General features: G+C 40.2%; 1 protein-coding gene across 1 annotated transcript in view; it reads left to right on the top strand.

The window, feature by feature from the left end:
* Positions 1–11158: 11158 nt before the first annotated feature.
* Positions 11159–25574, top strand: part of LOC127651388 (transmembrane protein 184C-like) — a 28491-nt gene continuing 14075 nt past the window's right edge. Inside the window, exons 1-4 of the mRNA XM_052137179.1 lie at positions 11159–11703; positions 11804–11934; positions 12065–12101; positions 12419–12624. Of these exons, the coding sequence (XP_051993139.1) occupies positions 11587–11703; positions 11804–11934; positions 12065–12101; positions 12419–12624 (491 nt within the window). The 5' untranslated portion in view covers positions 11159–11586. The remainder of the gene's footprint in view (positions 11704–11803; positions 11935–12064; positions 12102–12418; positions 12625–25574) is intronic.

Below are 25574 nucleotides of genomic sequence, written 5' to 3'. Positions count from 1 at the left end.
TTCAGCGAGAGTGAGGGCGGGGCCTTGATTTTGCAGCTTTACTTCCTGCTCACTACTGTGCAGGTCTGGTCCCGAAATCGCAACTGCGCAGACTCAAGTCCCAAGATGTCAGTGCCATATTGGGACACTGGCGGCTTCAGTTCTCACCTATGGAAAAGAGTGAAGGTGCGTCGTCCATCTTTTTTTATAGTCTATGATTGTGCCCAATGTGTATTGATGTCTAAATTAAATAGAAACTCTAATGCTGGGGGTCACATGAGTTGTTAACTTTGGATGTCACTCAGCGTTTAAAGTTTAAATATGTATCCGATTTTCTCAAACACACCACCTGTTTGTCTTCCCTGCCCCGACACGACAATTCCCGCATGCCATTTTGCAGAGCTATCCCTCCAAGTCATCCAGCAAGGCGCTCACATGAGTGTGGCAAGAGTGATTTCTAATTTATAAAAGCCAAAAGTATCAATTCAATATTCATGCACAATCTGTCCCACCACAATGACTCATTTCTGTAACTGGGGGGCAGAATGATGACAGTGCAATGACATAAAGGAAAAGTTCTGCCTCCTCGCATTCAGGACTGAGATGTTTCAATCTACAACTTCACCCCACATCTTCCTCTGTTGTCATATATTGCATCAATCCCTTTTATGGATATAGGTATTTTCGTGACACAGGACAACAGCAGAGGAACAAAATACTAGCAGGCAATGCCAGTTGTAGTTTGTTTCTTCTCAGATAACATATGCATTTTTGTTTACTGGTCAAGCTCCTGCCTCTGCTTTCATCGTGGAAAAGTTCAGCTGTAGCTGATTTTCCATGTTAAAGACCATTAAATTCTTCCTCCACATTTGGTGGGTAATTGGAACAGGCTAGTAAAGCTGGACTGTTATGTATTCTGCAGGCCTGCTGGATCAGACAGGGGTCTTTTAAAGATAAAATAGTCCTACAATAATAACAACTCAAATTAGAACGGTTCATCACTTAATGTTACAATGTCGATTCTAAACGACTGGTTTTAAAAGACTGCTTTGGTAGAGCTCTCCAATTTCATAATGTAAACAACCATTTTCTGAAGAAGAAAAATGTGAACCTAAAAAAAATATGTGCTTCAGGTGGTTATAGTGAAATTAGCTGGTTAAAAAAAAAGTACAAATATGATCTAACATGTCTGAATCAACTTGTCTACTTTAGGTTACACCAGCAAAACTAATTTTAAGGGTTAGCTCAGGTAAAAATAGATCCTTAAGTTAACAATGGCAGGTTACCACTTTTCACAGTGTAAAATGTGTCTAGGATGCAGGATAAAGATGCTGTGCATAGTACTCCCAGTTCAGGGACAGCTATGGCCCCATTTACACCTTGCATCAACATGTTGTTATAGTGTCTGGATATAAGCGGTATCTACTACTGTATACTGAAGAAAACACTTAACGTTAGATTAACAGATGCACCAATGAACTGGAGCTATTATGCTACTGTTGTCATAGAACCTTTAGTGTTGTTTGCTTTTCCCATGGTTTGTTTTCAACGATTTCCAAGCATAAACAAAATCGGGTCAATAAGCTATTATTTATCAATTTATGTCTACATTATAGTTGTAGTTCTGACTAATACATTTGCTTATACTAATATATTAGTTTTAAGAATGTTTTAACAATTTTTAATAGGTCATTTAGTACTAAAACTCGCTGTTGTATCTGACCCTACTCACTTCAGTTCAGTGCAATTTTACTCTTCAAAACAGGGTTCAAACACAATGTGCATTCTTGCTGAAACGGCATCAAATGTATTTAGGATAGCAAATAAATAAATAAACATCCAAGGAATCTTAATTAGAAACGACTGTTCTGTTGTTCAGGAAAATAAACATGAACATATGGCACAATATCTACCCCTTTAAAAAGTGTCTTGTTTTTATTTGGAAATTATCATATTTTACTCACAGTTGGTATGTATGGTAAGTAATTAATGAGTTAATCCTACACTGTAATTGTTGCCACACCATACCATCTAGTGGCGGTAGATTGATATGTTCTTTACCATTGTATGCACAGCCAGTTTTATTTTCTCTGAAGTATTCAGGCTGAAAGGTAATTTTGTTTAATGTAGATTCCTTTATAATTACATTATTCAAATAAGCTATCCCCTGTGCACTTGAGTTCCAATAGCTTCTCACTATATGACTTCAGATTTGAGTCGTGGAACATCATACACTATTAGATTTCCTCTAAAATGTCAAACATGTTTAATATTCTTCGACTAAATAGAATGATTTAATAATCTGTCTAATTTGATGACATATTTTTTACTCCTGGGGTATTGAATCATCTGCGTCAGAAGGTCCAAGCAGAAAAAGTTTGAGTAATTAAAACGTGTAAAATGTACAGGTCAGGAACAGATCACCCACAATAAATATTCTGTCATAATTTGTCATAATAACCTCCATGTCATTATTAACTAGTGTTGACACAAGTTGCTTTCACACATACAGCCTTTTCCTGAAAATTAACTGATTTTCAGTTAAGAGGTCATCTGTGAACATGACCTGTTTGAAAATACTGGTAAATCAGCTCTGGCAATTTCCCTGAATGAGAAGTTGTAGCATTACCTAAAAAGTTAAATTTTTATGCTGACCAGAGCCGTAGATTAAAGGTTCTGTAAGCGATTTTAGCCATTCTGGAATTTCCACAAAATGAGTCCTTGGAGTAACCACGTCCCCTCTTTCAAAACACAATAAAGCGGTTGTCAAAAACAACAGCAGCAAAATAGTGCCATTAACTGACATCTGTAATGAATAACATGGCATAAAAATGTCATTAAAAGGAGTAGTTCACCCAAAAAAGAAACTTTGCTCATTATTTACCCACCCTCATGTCATACACATCCCAGATGTGTATGACTTTCTTCACCAGAACATATTTGAAGAAAAATATCTTAGCTCAGTAGGTCCTTACAATGCAAGTGGATGGCGATTTCTCTATTGAAACTCCCAAAAATCACAAACAGTCAGCATAAATGTCATTGATACGACACCGCCTGTTAAATCTATGTCTTCTAAAGTGACATGATCGCTTTTTGTGCGAAAAATATTAATATTTAAGTAATTTTTAACTCTAAATCGAGCTTCTATTCTGCAGCGGTACACACGTGTGATGTAATAACATTGCCATTTGAGTCACAGCTGGCAGAGCAGCGCTGTTTACATGTGAGGAGGAGGAAACTTGGTTAGTTTTGTTCTTTGTGTGCTTATCTTGGATGTCACAACCAAGTGGAGAATGTGAAATTACATCTGTATCATGGCAACACGAATACGTCACACGAGAGACCACATGATCTGGCACATGATCTGGAAGTGATGGCCTATAGTTAAAAGTGTTTTAAATATTGATCTCTTTGTTTTGCTCCAAAAGCAGTCGAGGAGATATCAATGACTGTGTGTGATTTTTAGGGCTTGAAAAGAGAAATCACCATTCACTTGCATTTTAAGAACCTACTGAGCTATTTTTCTTCAAATGTGTTCTGGTGAAGAAAGAAATTCTTACACACCTTGATATCTTGAGGGTGAGTAAATAATTCGAATTTTCATTTTTGGGTGAACTATCCCTTAAAGCCTCAATAATTTGCTGCAACTACAATATTATTAGAACGAGTGAATGATTGACAGGCAGAAAGCATCAGAGTCTCTAGACACATTCTCGTTAGCTGTTGAAAGAGTCTAAAGCTGTCTCAGAGACCAGTGCAGTGGCGTAAATTGGATCTTACAGGGCCAAGTGAAATGAACCTGTTGAAGTCATTTTTATGGTTCCTTTTGGTCGACTGTAGTGGGCCCCCTCTCAACCCAGGCCCTAGGGCGGCTGCCCACCCTGGAAAGCTCTTGGACTGGTGAGATATCTCACAACACTTATTTTATTAATATCGTTCAGGAAGAAGTTTTTTTTTTTTTTTGCATACCTTTCCATGGAGAGAGAAAGTTTTTATTTTATTTTTTTAAATATTCGCTTACAGCACCTTTCACAGTTTAAGCATGTATGTCAGGATGCCTGACATAAGAAGTTTACTTTGGACCTTCTATCGCAGATGATACAGTACCCCAGGAGTTAAAAATATGTCATCAAATTGGACAGATAGTGAAATTATTCCATTTAGTCAGAGAATATTAAACATGTTTGATATTTTAGAGGAAATCTAATAGTGTATGATGTTCCACGGCTCAAATCTGTATTCATATAGTGAGAAGCTAATGGAAATCAAGCGCAGGGGGCTACAAAGCTGGACCCTAAAGAAATGGAGATGGTGAACAAGCACTCAAAGTGGAGCTTAACTTTGAACCCAACTTTTAACCAATCCCACGTCAAATTATTTTTCCACCCAAAAACGCACCCAAATGTGATTGCCACATTTCTTCCGATGAGATGTCTTGGAACAGAGTAGCAGCATCAACAACGACAGCTGTATCTATGTTTGTTTACATCTGTCATGCATCTCCTGGAATGGGGCATTTCTGTGTGAGTTTGTTACGTTTAGTATGATGCCCAGTTTTTGGCTGTAGTCCTTCACCTAGTCGCTATTAAATGTGTGATACCTAATATTTTTATTTTAGAAGTTGTGTGGTGTAATCCAGCCTTAAAAGCTTCTCTGCATCCAAGGGGATGAATACATTTGATTGATAAATTTACTAACTACATCTTAGAGTCTAATAGCATTTTGGTGCTGATAAGTGAACGGAAGCAAATCAGAAGCAAAGACAGATAGACATTGCATGTGTGAATAGCAGATGTGATACATTTACCAGTAAAGGCCATCCAACAATTGAATTGTTTCATATGTGAAAGTGGCTACTGTTTCACTCTTTTCCACTAAATTTAAGCATACTGCGCAAATTTGTCCATAAAACCTTGTAAAAAGAAATACAAAAGAAAATATCAAAAAAATAAAAAAGGTACAATGAGGCTAAATTTATGGTGAATAGAAACTGCATAAATGTGTTTATTATTTAGTGTATAGTTTTTGAATGTTTTGACCAATTACCACATTCACATAGAACGCGTTCACGGGATTACATTTTACGAAATTAACCAAACCGCGGTTACTATATCTGTTTTTGATGTTGCTTTGAGAGGTCAGATAGTAGCATCGTGCAGCAGGAAGGAACTTTTCTTAAGATCAAGCAGGTACGGTTTTGTTTACGCAGCAGGCCATCTGATTAGAAAATCAGAATATCTAATTACAATCTGATAGCTCTGACTGTCCTGCCAGTTAATTTAATTTACAATGTATGTACCAGGCTGGCTTTAGTCTATTGGTTTGTGATGGCATCATATTTGAGTGTTATACTGTATTGGTCATGTGTGTTTCATTGAAAACATGAAACCTTTGACCAGTAATGTACAGTACCTAATCTATATTGAATCCTGATATAGTGTTGATTACACTTTTTTTTTTTCTTCTTTTTTTTTTTTTTTTTACATATCTAGGTCTGTGCATCATGTGGCTACCACCGTTTCTGGCAAAACCAGCCAATGCTCCACAGGAACATGCCGACCTGCAACCTCCTGTTAAGCGGGGCCATTCATTTCACTGGATTATTGGCCACCCAGACATTAAGAATGTTGACTCTGTTTGGCCTGCAGTGCATCAGTGCGAGCAGTTACTTTCGCCATCAGCGCCGCTACACCATCCCTGTAATCGTTCAGGCCTGGCAAAACGATCAAGCAAAGAATTTTAGTGACCTACGGGCAATGGATGGCGGGCTAGTTCTTGCTGGTGACTGCAGGTAAACCAGTGTGAGAGCTCATAGACCAGTTGCACATTTTGATTTTTTTATTTGTTATCATGTAGGGTGGCTTTAGTTGGCATTTGCAGATGACATGGTGGATTGTCTTTACAGACCTTGGTTATTAAAAACTTGAAACCTAATTCAAATTTGTAATTAATTCCAGGTCAGATTCTCCTGGGCACTGCGCTGAAGTATGGATCCTACTCTCTGATCGAGGACAGAGTGAACAAGGTGGTGGATGTTCAGCTTGTTCAGGTAAACCTGATGTTATTAGATAAAGAAATGAACTCTGCAATTTAGTAAACTGATTGTATATTAATATAACATCTTTCCACTAGTACAACGATGCTTAGAGCTTTGTGTATTGCCTAACTAGAGTACAGTGCATCGTAATGCTTGGACCAGCAACGCGTCGGTTCATTCACGCCTCCTTCAACAACACCAGCATTTTACACTTACACTGTTATGTCATGTTGCAGAGCTCAGAGGTCCCCAACAGCTCATGGTGTGAGCTTGAAGGGCTCAAGCGCAGTGTTGGCCTGTTGAGGGAAAGGACCTGCATTTAGCAACGCTGATCACGGACCGTCATCGCCAGGTATTTACAATAAAAATGCAGTATAGAATGTAAACATCTGAATTGCACTGAAGCTGGATGTTTGTGGTTTGCTGATACACGGAGGGCCACACAGGTCAATCATCCACAAAAGTTTGTTTATTTCTCCTTAGGTTGCCAAATGGGTGAGAGAGGAGCTGAGCCCTGAAGGGACACGGCATTATTTTGATGTGTGGCACATTGCCAAAAGTATGTATCCATTGTTGGAACCTTGAAGCAGTTTTTGTTAGTGCATATCAATTAATACCATTTGTTCTAAAACAGGTCTGGGGAAGGCATTGGATGCAGCTTCATAAGAGTGTGACCAACTACAGCTGTGGAGGCCTGCTATAGTGAATCACCTCTATTGGACTGCAGCCTCAACCCCAGACGGCAACCCAGCAGTCATGGAGGCTAAATGGAAAAGTTTAGTCAACCACATCCAGGACATCCATGACCATGACACCCCTGCTTTCTCCAGTTGTGCCCATGGCCCTCTAGACGGGGATCAGCGCAACAAAGAGTGGCTGGACCCAGGTACAGTACACACAGCATGTGGTATTATGTACGCTCTACAGTTTTGTTGTATTTGCTGTCTGAGTGCTTTGACATGTGACCTATGATGATTAAATTATTTTTTCATTCCCTGGCAATCTCATAACATTCTGTTTACTGTTTATGTTTGCTATAATTCATATGCAGGACCATTTCATGTGTTTCCATTAAAAAAATAATTTTTGTCTGAATCTATCTTGTCTATTTATACGTTTTCCATCTGTGTGTCTGTCTGCCTCCCTGTCTTGGTCTTTGCAGGCTCATTGGCAGCAGTAAAGTTGGAGAACATAATCACGAGGACTGCCTTACTGAAAGATGTTCGACAGCTGTCTCCACAGCATCAGACATTCTCCCTTGAGGCTTACCACTCCCTCATCTTGCACTTCGCACCCAAGCACACAGGGTTTTCATACGTTGGGATGTATAGCAGGTCAGTGCTATCCAAGGAATAATACAGCCAATTATTATGCCTTTTATAGTAATAATAGTACCTATTATCATGCCTATTGTAGTAAAAAAAATCTCAAATGTGTTATTTTGTAGGCTTCTCTTAGCGGCGCTGCATTACAATCACAATGCCAACCGCGAGACAGCACGGAAAAGTGATGGGACGGAGAAGTACTGTGTGCGGTATCCGGCTTCAGAAAAGGTGCCCATGTGGTGCGTCCCATCAAAGAGGCAGTCTCATACGGTAAGCAGTGTCATGCAGTTCTATCATATTTTGAGATGGCTCACGAGACATCTGTGATCAGTGGCAATGATCTTTATTCAGTATTATTATTATTATATCTGCAGGTTATGCAACATCATTGATGAAGGCCCTTCAGGAAAGCTGCACCCATTCACCTGCAACTCTTCGAGAGGTTAGCGCTAATTTGTCCTCCGATGCACCTGCCCCCATCGCTAAATCCTTCGAACAGGTTCCTAAGGAGGAGGCCGTCAGCCTCTTCCTAGCCCGGCAGTCACGCTACAAGAGAACCTAAATTCACATTATTATTATTATTTTTTTCCACAGACAAGTCCAATGATTTAGTTGTAAGTATTTATTTTAGTTATTATTTATCTTCTTTCCTTCTGTCCCTGTCATCTCATTTGGTGGTGGTTTCCTGTATTCTGTATGTTTTGTGTGTTGTTGCTTTGGTTTTACTTTGCACTAAATCATTACTTTTTTTCGTCTTTGTAAGTGGCATTAATTGTCGCTGTACCCCATTCAAGGGGTCCTGCATGCTGCATGTCTGCTCCTCTGTCTGTTATTTGCATGAAATTTGTTTTATGTAATTCAAAATAATTTACCAATCATTTTACCTGTGCCTTGTCAACCTCTGTGTGCAGTGTTGTCTGGATTCACTGTGTGTCAGCTTGATATGCTTTTGCATGTATCACTGCATATGCATTCATGAAAGAGTGTGAGTGTGTGTGAGTGACTGTGTGTGACTGTGTGTGAGTAAGTGAGTGTGAGTGAGTGCGAGAACCATCAGTTGACCCTCAGGTAAGACCACACTTTTGCAGGCAAAAGAAACAATGTGCAAAGGTTTCAGGTCTAGCCCTTCATCAGTGGGCTTTTTTATATAGATTTGTTTACTTGCAACCTGTGTCTTTGTTCAGTAATCCTTGTCCTTGTTCAGTAAATGTTTAGTAACCCTTACAAGCAATGCCAATAAACTGTTTTTTCTTATTAAAATTCATGTGTTCTGTGTACTTTATAACATTTTAAGGGCAATTAGCGATCACAACAGAATAAACAATTATTTTTATTTATTCTCATCCAAACGAGGCCATTGAAAGCCCTGATAGGTTTGGTCACCACTTTGGAAGTTTTGTCTGATGGTTGAAACCACACAAGAGGGTAGAGGCTTCCTTATACTCCTCCCTAAAACTCCATAAGCCCAGCTGTATAGCCTGCCTGTACGCGAGTGTACCGGTATTGCCTAGGAATAAGTAGGAAAGATTCTTAAGTTTTAAACTCTGTAAGTAGGTTGGAAACGTCATTTGAAGCCTGTCTCTTATGCATGTTTGTGCATGCAACACATCTCCTGTCACCTATTGCTGTTGTTCAAAGGACTCAGTGTAAAAACATTGGTAAAGTAAACATAAACCATGAACATACTCGTGCGTGCTGGCTTGAAGGGGACCATGATCCTGTCTGAAGTGTGAATATGCTATTTGTAGCACAAACGGATTCAGGCAGCATGCCTCAAATCCAGGATGCTGCGTTAGGCACATTACATCTGCTGGCCGCGGGGTGAGATCCTCGACCAGCGACCAAAACGCGCTCACCTCCCTACAACACAAGCTCTCCACCAGTTTCCATGGGACAACACCGCCCACACAGACACCTGCCAAACACAGCGACACAGACGCTTACTACTCACTCACTCCCTCTCCCGGTAAGCCTGACGGTGTCAATGACAATCAATCACGAGGAAAACTAGTTGGCACTATCAACAATAATCACAGTGACGACGCCTACTCGGCGTCGGCTACGGCGAAACAACATTTTCACCGGAGAAAGAGGTAAAAGCTTAGAAATAAAGCATAAAAGTTATTGTATGCACTGCTGTTCATAGACTACTAGCTCCAGCGGTCATTGCTGCGTTTCTAAATGATAGCAACTCACCAGGACACTACACCAACTCTCCATTCATTCTCCTCTGACCATGAATTTATTTGTCTTTGACGGCCATCTGCTCTCGGTATTTCCTCATTCGCCCTCTCACGTCTAAACGGTTTGAAATTGTATGGCTGTGGGCCATCATAAATGTTAACTGTGGGTCTTGCCACCTCTTCCTCATCCCAGTTAGACGCCATAGTAGTCAGTGCTAGTCTGCTAGAAATAAGCCCTGTCCCAAATGGCGCACTTCATGCGGACTTTCGGTCTCGTGGACTTAAATTGCGCGTGCTCGCTGAGTCTACGAGTCCGTAGGCCGTCCCATTTAGCATTTTAACGCTCTGAAGTGTGCTCAGCAGCGCCCCCTTTGTACCCTTGAAGCAGTCTTCCGCGAAGCCCGCATAGATCCAGGCTTCACGCACTTCAAGTACCCAGGAGTCCTTGCGAAAGGCCAATCAGACAACTGGTGTGAAGAGCTGTCGCTCACGGACACAGACAATTGATAACATGGCTGAGAAGAAAATATTTAAGTGTAAGTATCATTATGGTTTTTATGACTGTGTACATTTTACCAGTTGTTACCTACAGTTTATACAAACATTATGGTCATCGACCAGTGGTTGATGTCTCAAACATAGTAATAGCGGCTGAATAATAGGCTGAATGCATAACGATTCATTATATAGAACCGAATGGCAGGGCTTTACTCATATGTAAGTGAAGTATGGATATTTAAACCTGTAAATTAAAAACGACATAAAAAAAACAAGGTACACATAAAAATATAAAATACATATATATATATATATATATATATATATATATATATATATATGTATATAAAGAAAAAGAAAATTAAACAGTAAATCAAATAATAATGACTTAATGCATTAACGACTTTTGACAAGTTATATGTTTATCTACAAAGTCAATAACATTTACTTGCTTACCCTTTCCTCCGTGCATAACATCAGCATTTGTATGCATGAAAAATAATCTTGTCTTCTACGACGTCGCAGCGTATAAATGTGATTTCTCTGCATGGCAAGCCATCTCGCAAACACAATAGTAAAAACAACAACAATAGGCAGCATATTTCCCCGAACCGAACCTGCAGCTCCTGTCCAACAATAACCACGCTTCACGATCGAGTCTGTCCCAACAATACTTCTCAATGCGTCCTTGTGGACTTGCGCAAGGGGCCCTATAAGTCTGCACTACATGACGTCACCGAAGTGTGGACTCTGAGGAAGTCCACAAGTCCGGAGTGTGCCATTTGGGACAGGGCCTTAGTTCAAGTAGCTGAGAACGGCTGAGGCTACATTCCACCGCGTCTACCTCATGTGACGTCATCGCCGAATCGCGTAAAAAATAACCGTTTCTAACCAAAAACTACAAAAACTGGACTTTAACACCATTTTGGAGACATTTCTAACTTTATATACATATCTTGACTGCTTTATCTACCCATTAATCGACAGTGGTGTTTAACCAGCACCATGGGCTTTAAATGCTTTGTCTTTAGTCTAGTGGAGTGCGCCTGCGTTATGCGTCGCAGTGCCGCTGCTGCGCCGATCCAAGTGGTGGCGCTGACTACAGAGTTTTCTTCGTGGGCGTTTGATGAAAACAGGAGAATAACCAAAATAGTGACGACAAGATCAACAGGAAGTTAAATCGGCTTTGTTTATTAACTTAACTTCTAGTCCGTCTCGCATTTGACTCTGCATAGTTGTGCGCGTTTGACGTTATTACTTCGCGAGCCGCTCTTGAATGCAGTGAATGTAATTTGCAGCGAAAAGCACACTGTGTGTGTGTATACAGTGAATCAGCTGATTGTTTACCGCCTCAAGCCCACTCATTATTCATCTAAATCTTGAGTATGTTTGTACTGGTCTTTTGGATCTAAATGAAACCACATGAGTGGAACGAACAAGAACTTAACTTGGCATCGACAAGCTTATCTTTTATCCAGCGAAGAAACTGCTTTTTTTTTATTTATTTTTTTTACGAAATTCTATTTGACTGTAAAGTAAAAGTACAGTATCAACGGTAAAGATGCCGTGCACATGTGGGAACTGGAGGAGGTGGATACGGCCTCTGGTGGTGCTTCTTTACATTCTGCTGCTTTTGGTTGTGCTTCCACTTTGTATATGGGAACTTCAAAAATCAGAGGTCAGATGTCTTGTTTTTGTCTACACACAAACCATTTAACGGCTGAACGTCAGATCTGTCCTTAAATACTTTAATGACTAGTTTTCTTTTTACCCAATAGGTTGGTATACATAATAAGGCTTGGTTCATTGCTGGGATATTTGTATTCATGACTATACCCATCTCACTATGGGGGATACTGCAGCATCTAGTACACTACACCCAACCTAAGCTACAAAAGCCTATTATCAGGTAAACACAGATGTCTAAATAACAATACTTCATTTTATACCATTGTAATATTGTAAGAACATATTCTCCTTTGGTATTGTTTAAGCCTTTTATTTTACCTCACACACTCACCCTAATTTCTTTCCCTTAGAATATTATGGATGGTTCCAATATACAGCCTGGATAGTGTGAGTATCATTGTTGTTGCTGAAATATTGGCATTTGAATGACAAATGACATCTTTCCTCTTTATAATCCAATTTACCATCATTTTTGAGGCCTTTTTCTGTTTGCCCAGCAGTTAATGAGAGATCTGATGTTGCAAAAGCTCATGACTTGGATTATCTTCAGAGTTTAGCTTGAGAAAGTCACTCTTTTGAACAAACTCATGCGCCTCTAATCTGATTTGTGACCTCTCTGTCTGTGGAAGACTGTGGTTAAATTTAGGATTCACTTATTTAGCTCATTTAGCCTAGTATCACAATATGTTCTTCTGTTTTCACAGTGGATTGCATTGAAGTATCCCAGCATTGCCATTTATGTAGACACATGTAGAGAGTGCTATGAAGCCTATGTCGTCTACAACTTCATGATCTTCCTGCTCAACTATCTGGGGAACCAGTATCCCAGTCTGGTACGGATGCTGGAGGTGCAGGAGCAGCAAACGCACCTTCCCCCTCTCTGCTGCTGTCCACCGTGGCCCATGGGAGAGTGAGTACAGCAAATTAATTTTTAGACAAAGTATGAAAATGAGATGGGCTTAACTATAGTGATGCAATTGTTTCAAACCTGGTGTTTTTGCATAGGCAGGATGTGGTATTTAATGCCTTCTTAATTTTTACAGTAAAAGCATGGCTGTTGTTAACATTACTGAAGTGTAAAGTTAATGCATTACGTTTGAGGCTTTTTGTCTTGTTTTGCGAGTGGCTCACCTGTTTACCATATTCTCCTTTGGAGCTCACAGTTTAGGAGCGGGTTTGGTTATTAGCAATAATTATCATAGATAACTATCAATTATTAAAATCAAAAGAACATTGATTAGAATCAATGTTAGCTTTTTTAATCCCTTAAATCAACAATCATCAAATTTAACAGAATATTAATTATTATCAAAGATAATTAATTATTCAAATTAAACATTGATTACACTTAACACTAGCTTATTGGTCCTTCAAATTCAACAAAGATAATTGTCAATTATTAAAATCAATAGAATATTAATTAGGATTAATGTAGACTGGGCACCTCCCTGGAATCAAGGACTAATAACCAGACAGTAGAAGTCTCAATGTTAGATTGTTCTCTTTGGAAAATTGATGTCCGTAGATCATAAAGATTAAAAAGAAAACAACGAAGGGTTGAATTCGAGCACTGGCATCCCCTGCCATGACATGTATATGCAAAACAAACCAAAACACTTCTCTTATTATAACGAAGTTTATTGAACATATAATATACATTAATAAATCAATACAATGCAGTCAATAAACTTCAACGACAAACTAAACAGTGACATGACTAGATATGGTATCCAAAATAAGCCTGTAACACATGAGGACGGTATGTGTGTGTGTGTGCGTGAGAGAGGAGTGACGCGCACGAAATGGCGGATGTGTCTCTCGTGGAGAGTACGTCAGGTGTGATTTCTGGCCAGAAAGTATGGCCGCAAATGTAGGCGGAGAGAAGCCGGTTAATGGGGTCTGCCCGTGTGCGGCGTGTCTTTCGCTTGTACGACAGAGAGTGAAAGTGGCAAAGCCGAAGCCGGTTTCGCGATCGTGGGAGAGAAGGCAACTGTTATGGATAAACACAGTGTGCCGGTCTCATCCGCGATGGCGTGAATACACAAACAGTCCAACGTGGTTGGATTACAACACAGCAAATTCTCATTTGTGATGACCGTATGTTACATTAATACCTTGAGCATTAACAGCAATAAATGAGAGGACTCGGGGTCCGTAAACTGTACAAACAATAAACTTGATCCACAAGAATAACACACCTAAATATCCTATCTATGCCCTGACGTAACCTCTTACTTGTATCGCTTGAGGGCGCATGTAGAACGTGCGTTCATCCGTCGTTTGACTCCGACTCGGTTCCTCGAGGCTTGAGTAATGACTGGAGGCCATTATCTCGCTCTGTCGGTGGGCGGAGAAATCAGCGACGTTAACTTGACTGAAGAGGAAAGGGGGTCCTTCTTTCTTCACTTCCGCAGGCAAACGGATGAAGATGCGGATTGCTCGGCGGTTTCCTTCGGATCCGTTAAAGTGTTCGGTGGATCATAATTAGTGGTGGAAATTTTGATTCTTTCCAGAGACTCGTTCATTTTTAGTTCGTTCACCAAAATGATTCGTTCAGATTCGTTCACTGATTCGTTCAGTTTTTTTTTTCCATATTACACAAATACGTCAGCAGCAGGTGCGGCAAAATGTGTTGTTCAACTAACGTATTTACTTGTTACAAAATAAAAACTGATTTGAATTATTAAAAATGGTGCCCTACTCATTAAATGGATAAAATAAGTCTAAATAAGTGATCAAAGTCTTTACACTCTTTTTATCTTTTAAATTACACTCTTTTCGGATGACCAAATCACAAGTGTTTTTTTAATTTGTTTGCATACTAGGCAGGCTAGTTAACATTTTATTTGTTTGGTCAGAACGAGTTAAACGAGGAGTTATGTTCTGTATGTAAGATATGAATTGCGCGTGCACAGTACGGATACCTGCGCTTTGCATTCACTTTCTGCTGATTGATGAACTAGATTGACAGAATGGCCGACCTGGTACACGTAACTGGGTATAGCAACCAGTTCGTTCAATTCGTTCACTGAACGGAGATCTCTCTCTCTTCAGACTCAAAACAGAGCAATATGATATTCATTCAGCAGAGTAGATCCAACCAATTACATGCCCCTTCTAAGCCCGAGCTGAAATGCTATTAGCTGACGTGAGTCACGTGGACGTAAATGAGATGGAATGACGTGACGCTAAATAATCAATACTCTAAATTTTTTTATGTTTTACAGTTTTTAAACAAACAAAAGTGCATGACATGACTCAAACATATATATTTATTTTTTAAAGTATAAAACTGTTGAAACATAAAACAACAATAATAAAAATAAATAATACAAAATGCACACAAAACACCAGTGCTTACACTATTTACTATATAAATAGTCAGGTAAAGTGCAATGTATAATACAAAACAGGTAGTGCAAAACTACAAAAGTTATTTTTTTAAACAGTATAAAATATAAAAACGGGTAAAAGTAGTGTAAAGTTAAATCAAGCTAAAACACAGTAGTGCAAAAATAATTTGCACTAAACAGCAAGTAAAGTTTACTTAGTAAACATTAGTGCAAATATAAACAGTAGCTTATCCCTGTATAAAGTGCAAAAAAAAAAAAAAAACAGAGCAGCATGAAAAAAAGACCCTGCCATATAAGCAGGTATAACAACAACAGGATTATTCAAAGTTGGCATTCAAAAACATCAGCTGTCTGGCCTTAGCGGGGCTGATTCTGCTTCTTTTTTCAGAGATTATCTGTCCCATCTTGCTGAAAACTCTTTCTGATGGAACAGATGTTGCCACAATGCAAAGCCTTCCCAGCATAACTTGGGTCAGTCTGGGGTAAATCAGTGCCCGGTTTTGCCACCAGAGTAGTGGGTTGGAGGACCTTGGTTGAAGGGGCTCCTCTGAATATGACCGAACTTCCAAAACAGCCTCTGCTGAAGAACTTGTATTTGTCACAAGACCTGCAACTTGTTCATCGAAATCACCCCACACTAAGCTTTCTTGTGTTTCTTGCGGTGCTGGTGCTGCTGCTGCCTGTTGCTGCTCTGGTTGATGTGCTGAGGAAGATCTCACTCTCCCAGCGGCATTTTTGAGTCTCTGGATGGCTTCATTTGCTGCATGATCATCTGAAAAGGCCTTTTTTTTAAATCTTGGGTCCAGTGCAGACGCTTCTGAGAGCAGATGGTGAAATTCCACCTTGTGGAACCTGGTAGCCATATCTTTGGTAATTGCTTCAAGCATGTCCATTATAGGTTTTCTGAACCCTCCCGATCTCAGGTATCTTGTGCTTATTTTTTGGACACTCCGTGAAAGCAGGATCACCTTTGAGGCAGTCACATAGCTATAGGGAGCAAAAACAACATTTGAATTTAATAAATACAGTATAATAATCATTAATGAATAATATTAATTTCCCTGCATTACTGTGGCAATAACAATGCCACTTATAATTTATTTATTTTACAGTCTGCAAAAGCTGCTTGCAAAACATAGTTTTATTAATGTTATGCTAATAAGAGTCAAATTAAATTAAATTATTAAATTAAATTTGTTATAATAATGATTGTTCTAAGAGTATTGTTACATACCTCTCACCACTGATTTCAATTGTGACTTCTTCAAATGGTTTTAAAACCTCACAGGCCTCTTCCATTTCTTTCCACTCATCCTCTGTCAGAATTTCCAGTCGAGAATTTACTAGTGCAAGTGTGGTGATGATGGCATCCTTGTTATCAAGAAATCTCTGTAACATATAAAATGTGGAGTTCCATCGTGTTGGGCAGTCCTGTTTCAGTTTTAACTCTGGCAAGCCCATCTGCTGCTGAGTTGCCTTGAGTTTTTCATCTGCCACTGTGCTTCGGTGCATGTACTCCACAATTGCTTTAACCTTATTCAGTGTATTTTGGATTACATGGAGTCCACCCCTCACAATCAAATTAATTGTGTGGGCAAAACATGGCAGATGCTTCCATGAGGTTTTGTGAATGGCTAGGGTTATGTTGTGAGCATTGTCAGAGACACAAGCTACTATTTTGTCCATAACAAACCAGTAAATGACAATGATGTTTCAGATTTATTGTATTGTTGATACTTGCGTTTATTGGGACATATTGACTAGTTCACCCAAAAATGAGATTTCGGTCTTAATTTACTCACTCTCGTGTAGTTGGCTAGGGTTATGTTGTGAGCATTGTCAGAGACACAAGCTACTATTTTGTCCGTTATGTTCCACTCTCTGGCAATTCTTAAAAGATTGTCGGCCAGATTATCTGCAGTGTGTCTTTCAGTAAATTCAAAACAATCTAACAGACATGTCTCCATTTTAAAATTGTCAATGAAGTGGCATGTAACTGACATGAAACCACATGTGGCCCTAGATGTCCAGCAGTCGGTTGTGAGGCAGACAGCCGATGCCTTGCCAACTTTGTCCATAATTTGTTCACGAACCTTTGAAAACATTTCTGGAATGATTGTTTTTGACAGGGTCTGCCTGCTGGGCAATATATAGGAGGGGTTTAAGGCCTTTGTAAATGCTTTGAAACCTCTGTCCTCCACAATGGAAAAAGGTTGTAGATCCAATGCAATCATCCTTGCCAGGTCCTCATCCACTTTCTTTTGTCTTAGTGGGTCAATTGGCCGAGCCACAAAATGTGTTAGGGTGGTCTGTCCTGCCTGTCGTCTGTGTGGGACAGTTGTATGAGGTGTGCTGGTAGTGGCAGATGAGGTAGGAGGAGGTTGAGCAGTACTGGTACTGATGGATGTTCCAGGATCCTCAGCTTGTTCAGTTTCCCTTTGTGTCAGCTGCACAGTTGGATGCTTTACCTTTAGATGCCTGTTAAGGTTAGCTGTAGATCCTCCTTTAAAGGACAACTGTGTTTTACAAATTGTACACAAAGCCTGTGTTGGAGACACCTCATTAAAATAATTCCATAATACACTTCTCTTTCTGGTGCCACTCATTTTGAAGTTAGCAGATTACCTGATGTAGTTTGTAGATTTTAGTAAAAACGAAAATTTTAAGCTGTCTTTTATTAAATTAAACCATCAGCTTGCACTGTTAACTTCGTCGTCATTATTATCTTGACGTTCGAACAACTGGTTCTTTCATTCACTGAACGAGATGTATGTAACAGTTCATTTGACTTGTTCAAACTCAAAGCAACTCAATAAAGGGCGTATTCGTTCACTAGATTCAACAAATCACATGCTCCGTCCTCGTATCATACTCGAAGGCTATTGGCTCGAGGTTTAGTCACTCTTTGTCTTTGACAGATGAAACGGTCCACAGAGCTACACGGTTCATTGAGCTGCGCATGCGCGCAATAGCGGCGCGCAGTGGTGGAGGGAGGAATTTCAGTGAACGAGAATGATTCGTTCACCTAAAAGATTCGTTCAAAAAGAACGATTCGTTCACGAACGTAACATCTCTAATCATAATGCAATCTCAACTCGTCCAGCGAGATGGAGATTTTATGGCCGCAGTTTCAAGTTGCACGTTACTTCCTTTTGCAACGAGGCAACACCTGAGAGCACCAAGGACTGCGTCTACATATAGCACGCAAAGTCACTGGAAGCAAGGTACAGAACGATTTTCCCGGTATTTCTACTCCTGATGACTTCATAGATAAGGTGCGTTCTGTTGAGTGCCTCATCTCAACTCGGAGTTCGATCCTTTGGAATTTCACATCGTTGTAAAGTGAGCAAGGCTTCTTGGGATTTGTAGTCTGTTTTGTACACCCTTTGTTTGATTTTGGCACGGTTTTATCAGTAAGATTTATGACTTTGTTTTTGTGGGCCTCGGTCAGGCTTTACGACTGTGTTAGGCCTGCCTTTGTCTTGTATCTGAATACATGAGGCCCTACAGAGCCAACTCCAAAGTGCTGGATGGAAATGGTAAGTTCTCATTTAGAAACCACAGAAGTAGATTTTTTTTTTATAAATTGCTTGCAGAGCGAGGAACGCTTTCTTGAGGTTTTTGGATGCCTTTAGCTACTGAGGCTGACAGCAGCAAGTTTTAATATGTGTACAATTAAGGCAACGTTTGATGCGTTTGTTTATCTAAACCAGAAGTGGAATATGTGTATGCTTAAAACAAAACTGCTTTCTGCTTAGAGAACAGTGAAAGTCTATGTGCTCATTCACTTAACCCTCTGATGCATGGTGCCCATTACTATTTACACATCTGTAAATGCCATTTTGAACATTTCATGGTGCTACATCTAAATCTCCATGGGTGATTAATTTTGACATTTAGGCATACTGTATGTCTCTTTATAGTTCTGTTCTTAATTAATTAATGAATAATTTAATGCAATGTAAAATTAACATGGCATCTAAAAGTGGGGATCAACAAATATATCTGAAATATTTCCCAATATCTTCTGTTGTAATGAACGGTTGTGTAACTTTCTCACAACACACAATTTTTATAAAAAAAAGAGAGAAAAGTTAACCGATTTAATTTATTAGCAGTGACAATTTGATTCGCATATTTCTATGATGGCTATCGATTTAAAGGTGCACTCAGGAATTTTCTTGTATGTCAAAGTGACTTACATTTGCTTACACTGAAACCTAGTGGTCTGGAAGCTGCATCATTCAAACACAGTAGTTTTCAATTACCATTTGTAATTGTAGTTTTCAGTTTGCCATTGTAGAAATTCACCATTTACAGTAAAGGATTCATTTATTCCATGAATGAAAGTTTCCAATAGAGATTGCTAATGTGACGTCATCGTGACGTATTACCAGTGGTGAACGCAAAGCATTTTGGGAATCCGCGGCACAAACAGAAGGCGCCAGACATGATTGCATGGAGGGAAGAACGCAGTGTTCAGATGCCGTCTACCTGCTGTGTTCTAAACTGCAATAGTCGTTCTCACGATAGAAGTGGCATAAAGCTTAAGAACGGAAAATCCGTTTATCGTTTTCCAGCGTGGAAAAATAATAGTACAAGCCATGTTTCAGAGGTGACAAAAAGGCGACGAATGGCATGGATAGCAGCAGTAAATGAAAACCAATGCGATATGATTAATGTCCAAAAGATGGAACCCACAGACTGTTTTAAAACTGTGTGTGTGTGTGTTTGGTTGGGTGACAGTTGTAGGTTACAGTTTGACAAGAGTTTAGAGTGTGACAAAAGCACAATGTTGTGTTTTATTGCGAGTGTACACAAATATAAGTAAACACTTTGCAGTTTGTATGATGTTCTCTATGAACAAAATGACGGAGTATGTTTTTAATGTTTCCACTGTTCGATTGTGCCTCTCTCTCTCACACACACAGTTCGATCGCGTCCACGCCTCTCTCTCTCGCGGGTGCGCACACACACACTCCAGCATTGCAATCTTGACCATGAAATCTGTTGAATTCTGACTGCATGCAGATAGAGGAGAGAGAGTGAAGAGTGTGGTGCTTAAAACATTAGCATACCGTTGAACGGACGACAGTTTTCTGCCCCACTTTTACAATCTCCAGGTCCTGGACCCATCCATCTGTAAAAAAGACCTTGGCCTGCTGCAGCGACTTGAAGTTATTGAAAACTTCGTGTGTGTATGCACTAACACTTAATATCATGTAGTTGTATATGGGTGCTGGAAGTTGGGCAACAGGTTGACGTCCCCTGACCAGTCACTATGCTCGTAAGGATCCAGTCCTTTGATTCCCTTTATTTTCTCGTCATATCTCATCTTTGCATTAGGATTTAGTATTAGGCGGTACGGTCCGACAATGTTTTCTTTAGCCCGCTGCATTTTGTAGGATTATATTCTGTTTTTCACGCTAATTCTTTATTATTTTCATGCCAGAACAGCCTGCTATGCGATGCCAGTCCATGTAAACGGGCCAAACATACCCATAATTCTTTGCGTTGACCTTGCAGCCCAGTTGGTCACATGTCTTAGCGATCTCTATAACAGGGCAGTTACTGAGATTAAGCAATTAGTATTCAGCTGGTCATGTGATCCTAACATGGCTGCCCCCATGAGGGTGCCCCCGTCACATGTAGGAAAAACAAAGTCTTTAAAGCATTAAAAAAATTAGCACAATTAATCATGCCCCCTGACACGTACACAAATTCTGTAATAAAAGTACAGATTTTCCTACTGTACGAGCAATTCAAGATTTAGGTAGCCTATGAATGTTTTACGAGCCACATCATAAGTGGCAGCGCACCTCAACAAGTATCACAAGCAGTGCAGAAACTGAATGAGAACCACTCACTGAGGAACACAATCGAGTACGGTAATATTGAGTTACTATTTTAAAAGTTTCCTCTACTTTTAACTTGACATTGCATCCTAAAAATGCAACGTTTAGAGAACTGGACACATTAACTGTCAACTGTAGGCTTGTTCAATGATATGAGAATAAAACAAACAATTAAGTTCTTAAAGGGATGGTTCACCCAAAAATTAAATAATTTTTACTCACCATCATGATATCGCAGGTGTGTATGACTTTCTTCACCAGAACATAATATAATATCAGTAGCATATACAGTAGTACCCCAGTGGGGACCTGGGGTAGAATAGGTCCCTTGCACCCCCTTGCTGATCGTAAGAGGCTTACAAATGGGGCGACTTCACAGTAAGTTGCACCCCGCGTCTGGGGAGGACGAGATCCTGATATTTGAGGAATGTGAATACGGCGGCTGACTCAGATCCAACACAATACTTTGACTTTGAATTCACATAGACGGGAGGTTGGAAGGACCCGGTCCAACCAATCTCCTAGTCAAGATGTACCCGAAAGGGCGTTGGCTTATGGTCAATTGACTAAAATTTGTTTCTTATTCCTTTTGCTCAAGAATATCACCCCTGTATCATTGGTGCATAACTGGAGGATAACTGCGGCTCTGTGCACCCCCTGTTGGGCTCCGAGGTGGGTGGGGAGCAGGAGTGATGAAAATCTGCAATCTGCTGCAACTGTGGAGAAGAAGGACATGAACCAGGGTGTTCAAGACCACCAAAATGTAGCAATTGTTCAGCCAATCACCCAACCTCAACCAAAGAATGTCCGATTTGGATAAAGGAAAGAAATTTAGAGAATAAAATTTGTTGAAAGGATCAGCTATGTTTATGCATGGAAAAAGGTTGAGGAGTCCCCATCCTTTAACCTAAGGAAAACATATGCTTCTGTGGTGAAACCAACCATGAACACCACTGATTTGACCTGGGTGAACAGTGAGAAACCACAAAATGTCAGCAATAGAACTTTTGCATCCAGGCCATCACCAACTACAGGACAACATCAGTTGCCTGTGACAAAGATGCCTCCCTTTCAGATGTGCTGAATGACTTCTACGCTCTGTTTGAAGTGCAGAACGACGTGGTGGCGAGGAAGACCACCCCTCCTCCCAACGACCAGGTGCTCTGTCTTACCACGGCTGATGTGAGGAAAACTCTATGTAGAGTCAACCCACAGAAGGCTGCTGGACCAGACAACATTCCTGGCAGAGTGCTCAGAGGATGTGCAGACCAGCTAGCTGATGTTCATACCAACATCTTTAACAACTCTCTGAGCAGCTCCGTCGTTCCAACGTGCTTCAAGGCCACCACCATCATCCCCATGCCAAAGAAGTCTTCAGTGTCCTGCCTCATCGACTACTGTCCCGTCGCACTCACACCAATCATCATGAAGTGATTCGAGAGGCTCGTCATGAGGCACATTAAGACTCAGCTGCCCCCCTCACTAGACCCACTGCAGTTTGCGTATCGTCCAAACCGTTCAACGGACGACGCCATCGCCACAACCCTCCATCTGGCCCTCACCCACCTAGACAAAAAGGACTCATACGTTCGAATGCTGTTCATAGATTTCAGCTCAGCATTCAACAATCATTCCTCAGCACCTGATTGGAAAGCTGAACCTGCTGGGCCTGGACACCTCCCTCTGCAACTGGATCCTGGATTTCCTGACTGGGAGACCTCAGTCAGTCCAGATCGGGAACAGCATCTCCACCACCACCACACTGAGCTCTGGGGCCCCCCCAGGGCTGTGTGCTCAGTCCACTGCTGTTCACTCTGCTGACTCATGACTGTGCAGCAATGCACAGCTCGAATCACATCGTCAAGTTCAGCCAATGACACGACCGTGGTGGGTCTCATCAGCAAGAACGACGAGTCAGCATACAGAGAGGAGGTGCAGCGGCTAACGGACTGGTGTAGAGCCAACAACCTGTCTCTGACTGTCGACAAAACAAAAGAGATGGTTGTTGAATTTAGGGGAGCACAAAGGGAACACTCTCCGCTGAACATTGATGGCTCCTCGGTTCCTTGGTGTTCACCTGGAGGAGAACCTCACCTGGTCCCTCAGCACCAGCTCTATTATCAAGAAAGCCCAGCAGCTTTCTTCGAAGGCTGAGGAAAGCACATCTCTCACCCCCATCCTCACTACATTCTATAGAGGGACTATTGAGAGCATACTGAGCTGCTGAATCACTGTCATCTTTTTGCACTACTGTGTGTACTGGTCGGCGCTGCACTGTCTGTCACTGTGTCTATTGTCATGTTCATTGTCAGAAATTTCTTGTACTGTCCCGTACTTTTTGCACATGTTTGCACATGCACTTTATAAAGGTATTGTGAGGGATCAAGCAGTTAAGCAAGAGGAGTCACAAGGGAAGTTCAAAAGTAAGGGTTTTATTTAAAGTTTAGGTCAAATAAACAGACAATAACTAAAGCTCTGAACATAAGAGACTCAAAAATACAACTGACCTGAAACAAAAGAAACAAAGGGGACTTATATATTGGCTGATCAAACCAATTGACACACAAGGGAAGACTAACAACAACACTACTACATAAACTACAAATAACAGCAAAACCTACCTAAAAACTTATTCCAAAAGAAATATGCTTTTACTTAACCTTAACTCAACAAAAATACTCAATATAATATGAATTCAACCACCAAAATATCTAAACAGGGAATAAAGCTACCCCCCTCGGACTTAACAAGCAGTGGTAGGGTCCAATTAGGCCACCTCCCCTATAAAGCTGCTCCAAACGCCACCCCTTTAAGCCAGCCGACTTCCTGAATCTCTCCCGGGTGTGGAATCCAACACTGGTAAGCTCAGAAACAAAATAATTATACAAACAGAATAGCAATCCAAAAGTAACTAATGTTGCGTGCTTCCAAAAAGATACTCATATATGGTCAACTAAATAAAGTATAATGTGTGTGAAATGAACTAAGTGTCCTGTGAGTTATTTGTAACTAAATAAATATTTGCAACAAATGTATAGTGTGTATGAGGTTACCGCTCTTGAACTGGTTTTGAGGCCATGGCTGTGGCCGTCACACGTATATAGGTATTTTATTTAGGTGTGTAGTCTTACCGCTCTTGAACTGGTTTTGAGGCCATGGCTGTGGCCGTCACAGGTATATAGGTATTTTATTTAGGTGTGTAGTCTCATGTGGTTCTGTGTTTATACTATGTTGTTTTTATGTAGCACCATGGTCCTGGAAGAACGTTGTCTCGTTTCGCTGTGTACTGTACTAACTGTATATGGTTGAAACGACAATAAAAACCACTTGACTTGACCAACAAAGAAAGTATGCGATATGATACGAAAGATGAAAAATAAGGGAGGAGGACTACAAATACAACATGTACAAAATCTGGATACTTTATTAACATCAAAACAGGAACAGGAAAAATATCGATAATACCGAACTGTATAATCAGCCTTTTACATTGGAACAACTTCTGAAAGCTATTAAAAACTCCAACGACACTGCAGTTGGACCTGATACAATTCACTATCAGTTCCTGAAACATCTACCCCAAAATATACCATTGATCCTACTGAATGTACTTGATAGCATTTGGAAATCAGGAAAAATACCAGCTATCTGGAAAGACGCAACCATTATACCAGTACCTAAACCAGGAAAAGACCATACTGACCCAAACAATTATTACCCAATAGCCTTAACTGGCTGCCTATGCAAAACCATGGAACGAATGATCAATGATCGGCTGGTTTGAAGACCGAAAGATCAGTAAATATTAATGTGGATTTAGACGAGGGAAATGTACTCTTGATCACCTTATAAGGCAAGGCAAGTTTATTTATATAGCACATTTCATACACAATGGTAATTCAAATTGCTTTACATAGAAGAGATTAAAATAAGAATAAAAAAATAAGAATAATTTAAACAGTTTATAATAAAATAAAATACAGTACAAACAGTCGGACACACAGTGGCACAGTGCTCATTCAGTAAATGCACAGCTAAACAGATGTGTTTTGAGTCTGGATTTGAATGTGACTACTGTAGGAGCACATCTGATCTCTTCTGGAAGCTGGTTCCAGCTGCGGCTGGCATAAAAGCTAAAAGCAGACTCTCCTTGCTTAGAGTGAACCCTTGGTATTTCTAGCTGATGTGATCCTAATGATCTGAGTGATCTGTTGGGTTTATATTCAGTGAGCATATCTGCAATATATTGATTACTTTAAAATCAATCCTAAATGTAACTGGGAGCCAGTGTAAAGACCTGAGGACTGGTGTGATATGTTCATATTTTCTGGTTCTGCTCAGAATCCTGGCAGCAGCGTTCTGTATGAGCTGCAACTGTCTTATGGTCTTTTTGGGAAGGCCAGTGAGGAGTCCATTACAATAATCCACCCTGCTGGTGATGAAAGCATGCACAAGTTTCTCTAGGTCTTGACTGGAAACAAAGCATCTAATTCTTGCAATATTTTTCAGATGATAGTATGCTGATTTAGTTATTGCTTTGACATGACTACTGAAACTAAGGTCTGACTGTAGAGACACACCAAGATTCCTGACTTGATTTTTAGTTGTTTGACCCCTAAGCGTCAAGGTATGCATTCACCTTGATAACGTCA

This window comes from Xyrauchen texanus, chromosome 11 (assembly GCF_025860055.1).
Source record: "Xyrauchen texanus isolate HMW12.3.18 chromosome 11, RBS_HiC_50CHRs, whole genome shotgun sequence".
Taxonomy (NCBI): Eukaryota; Metazoa; Chordata; class Actinopteri; order Cypriniformes; family Catostomidae; genus Xyrauchen; species Xyrauchen texanus.
This window is presented reverse-complemented; position numbering and strand designations above follow the sequence as displayed.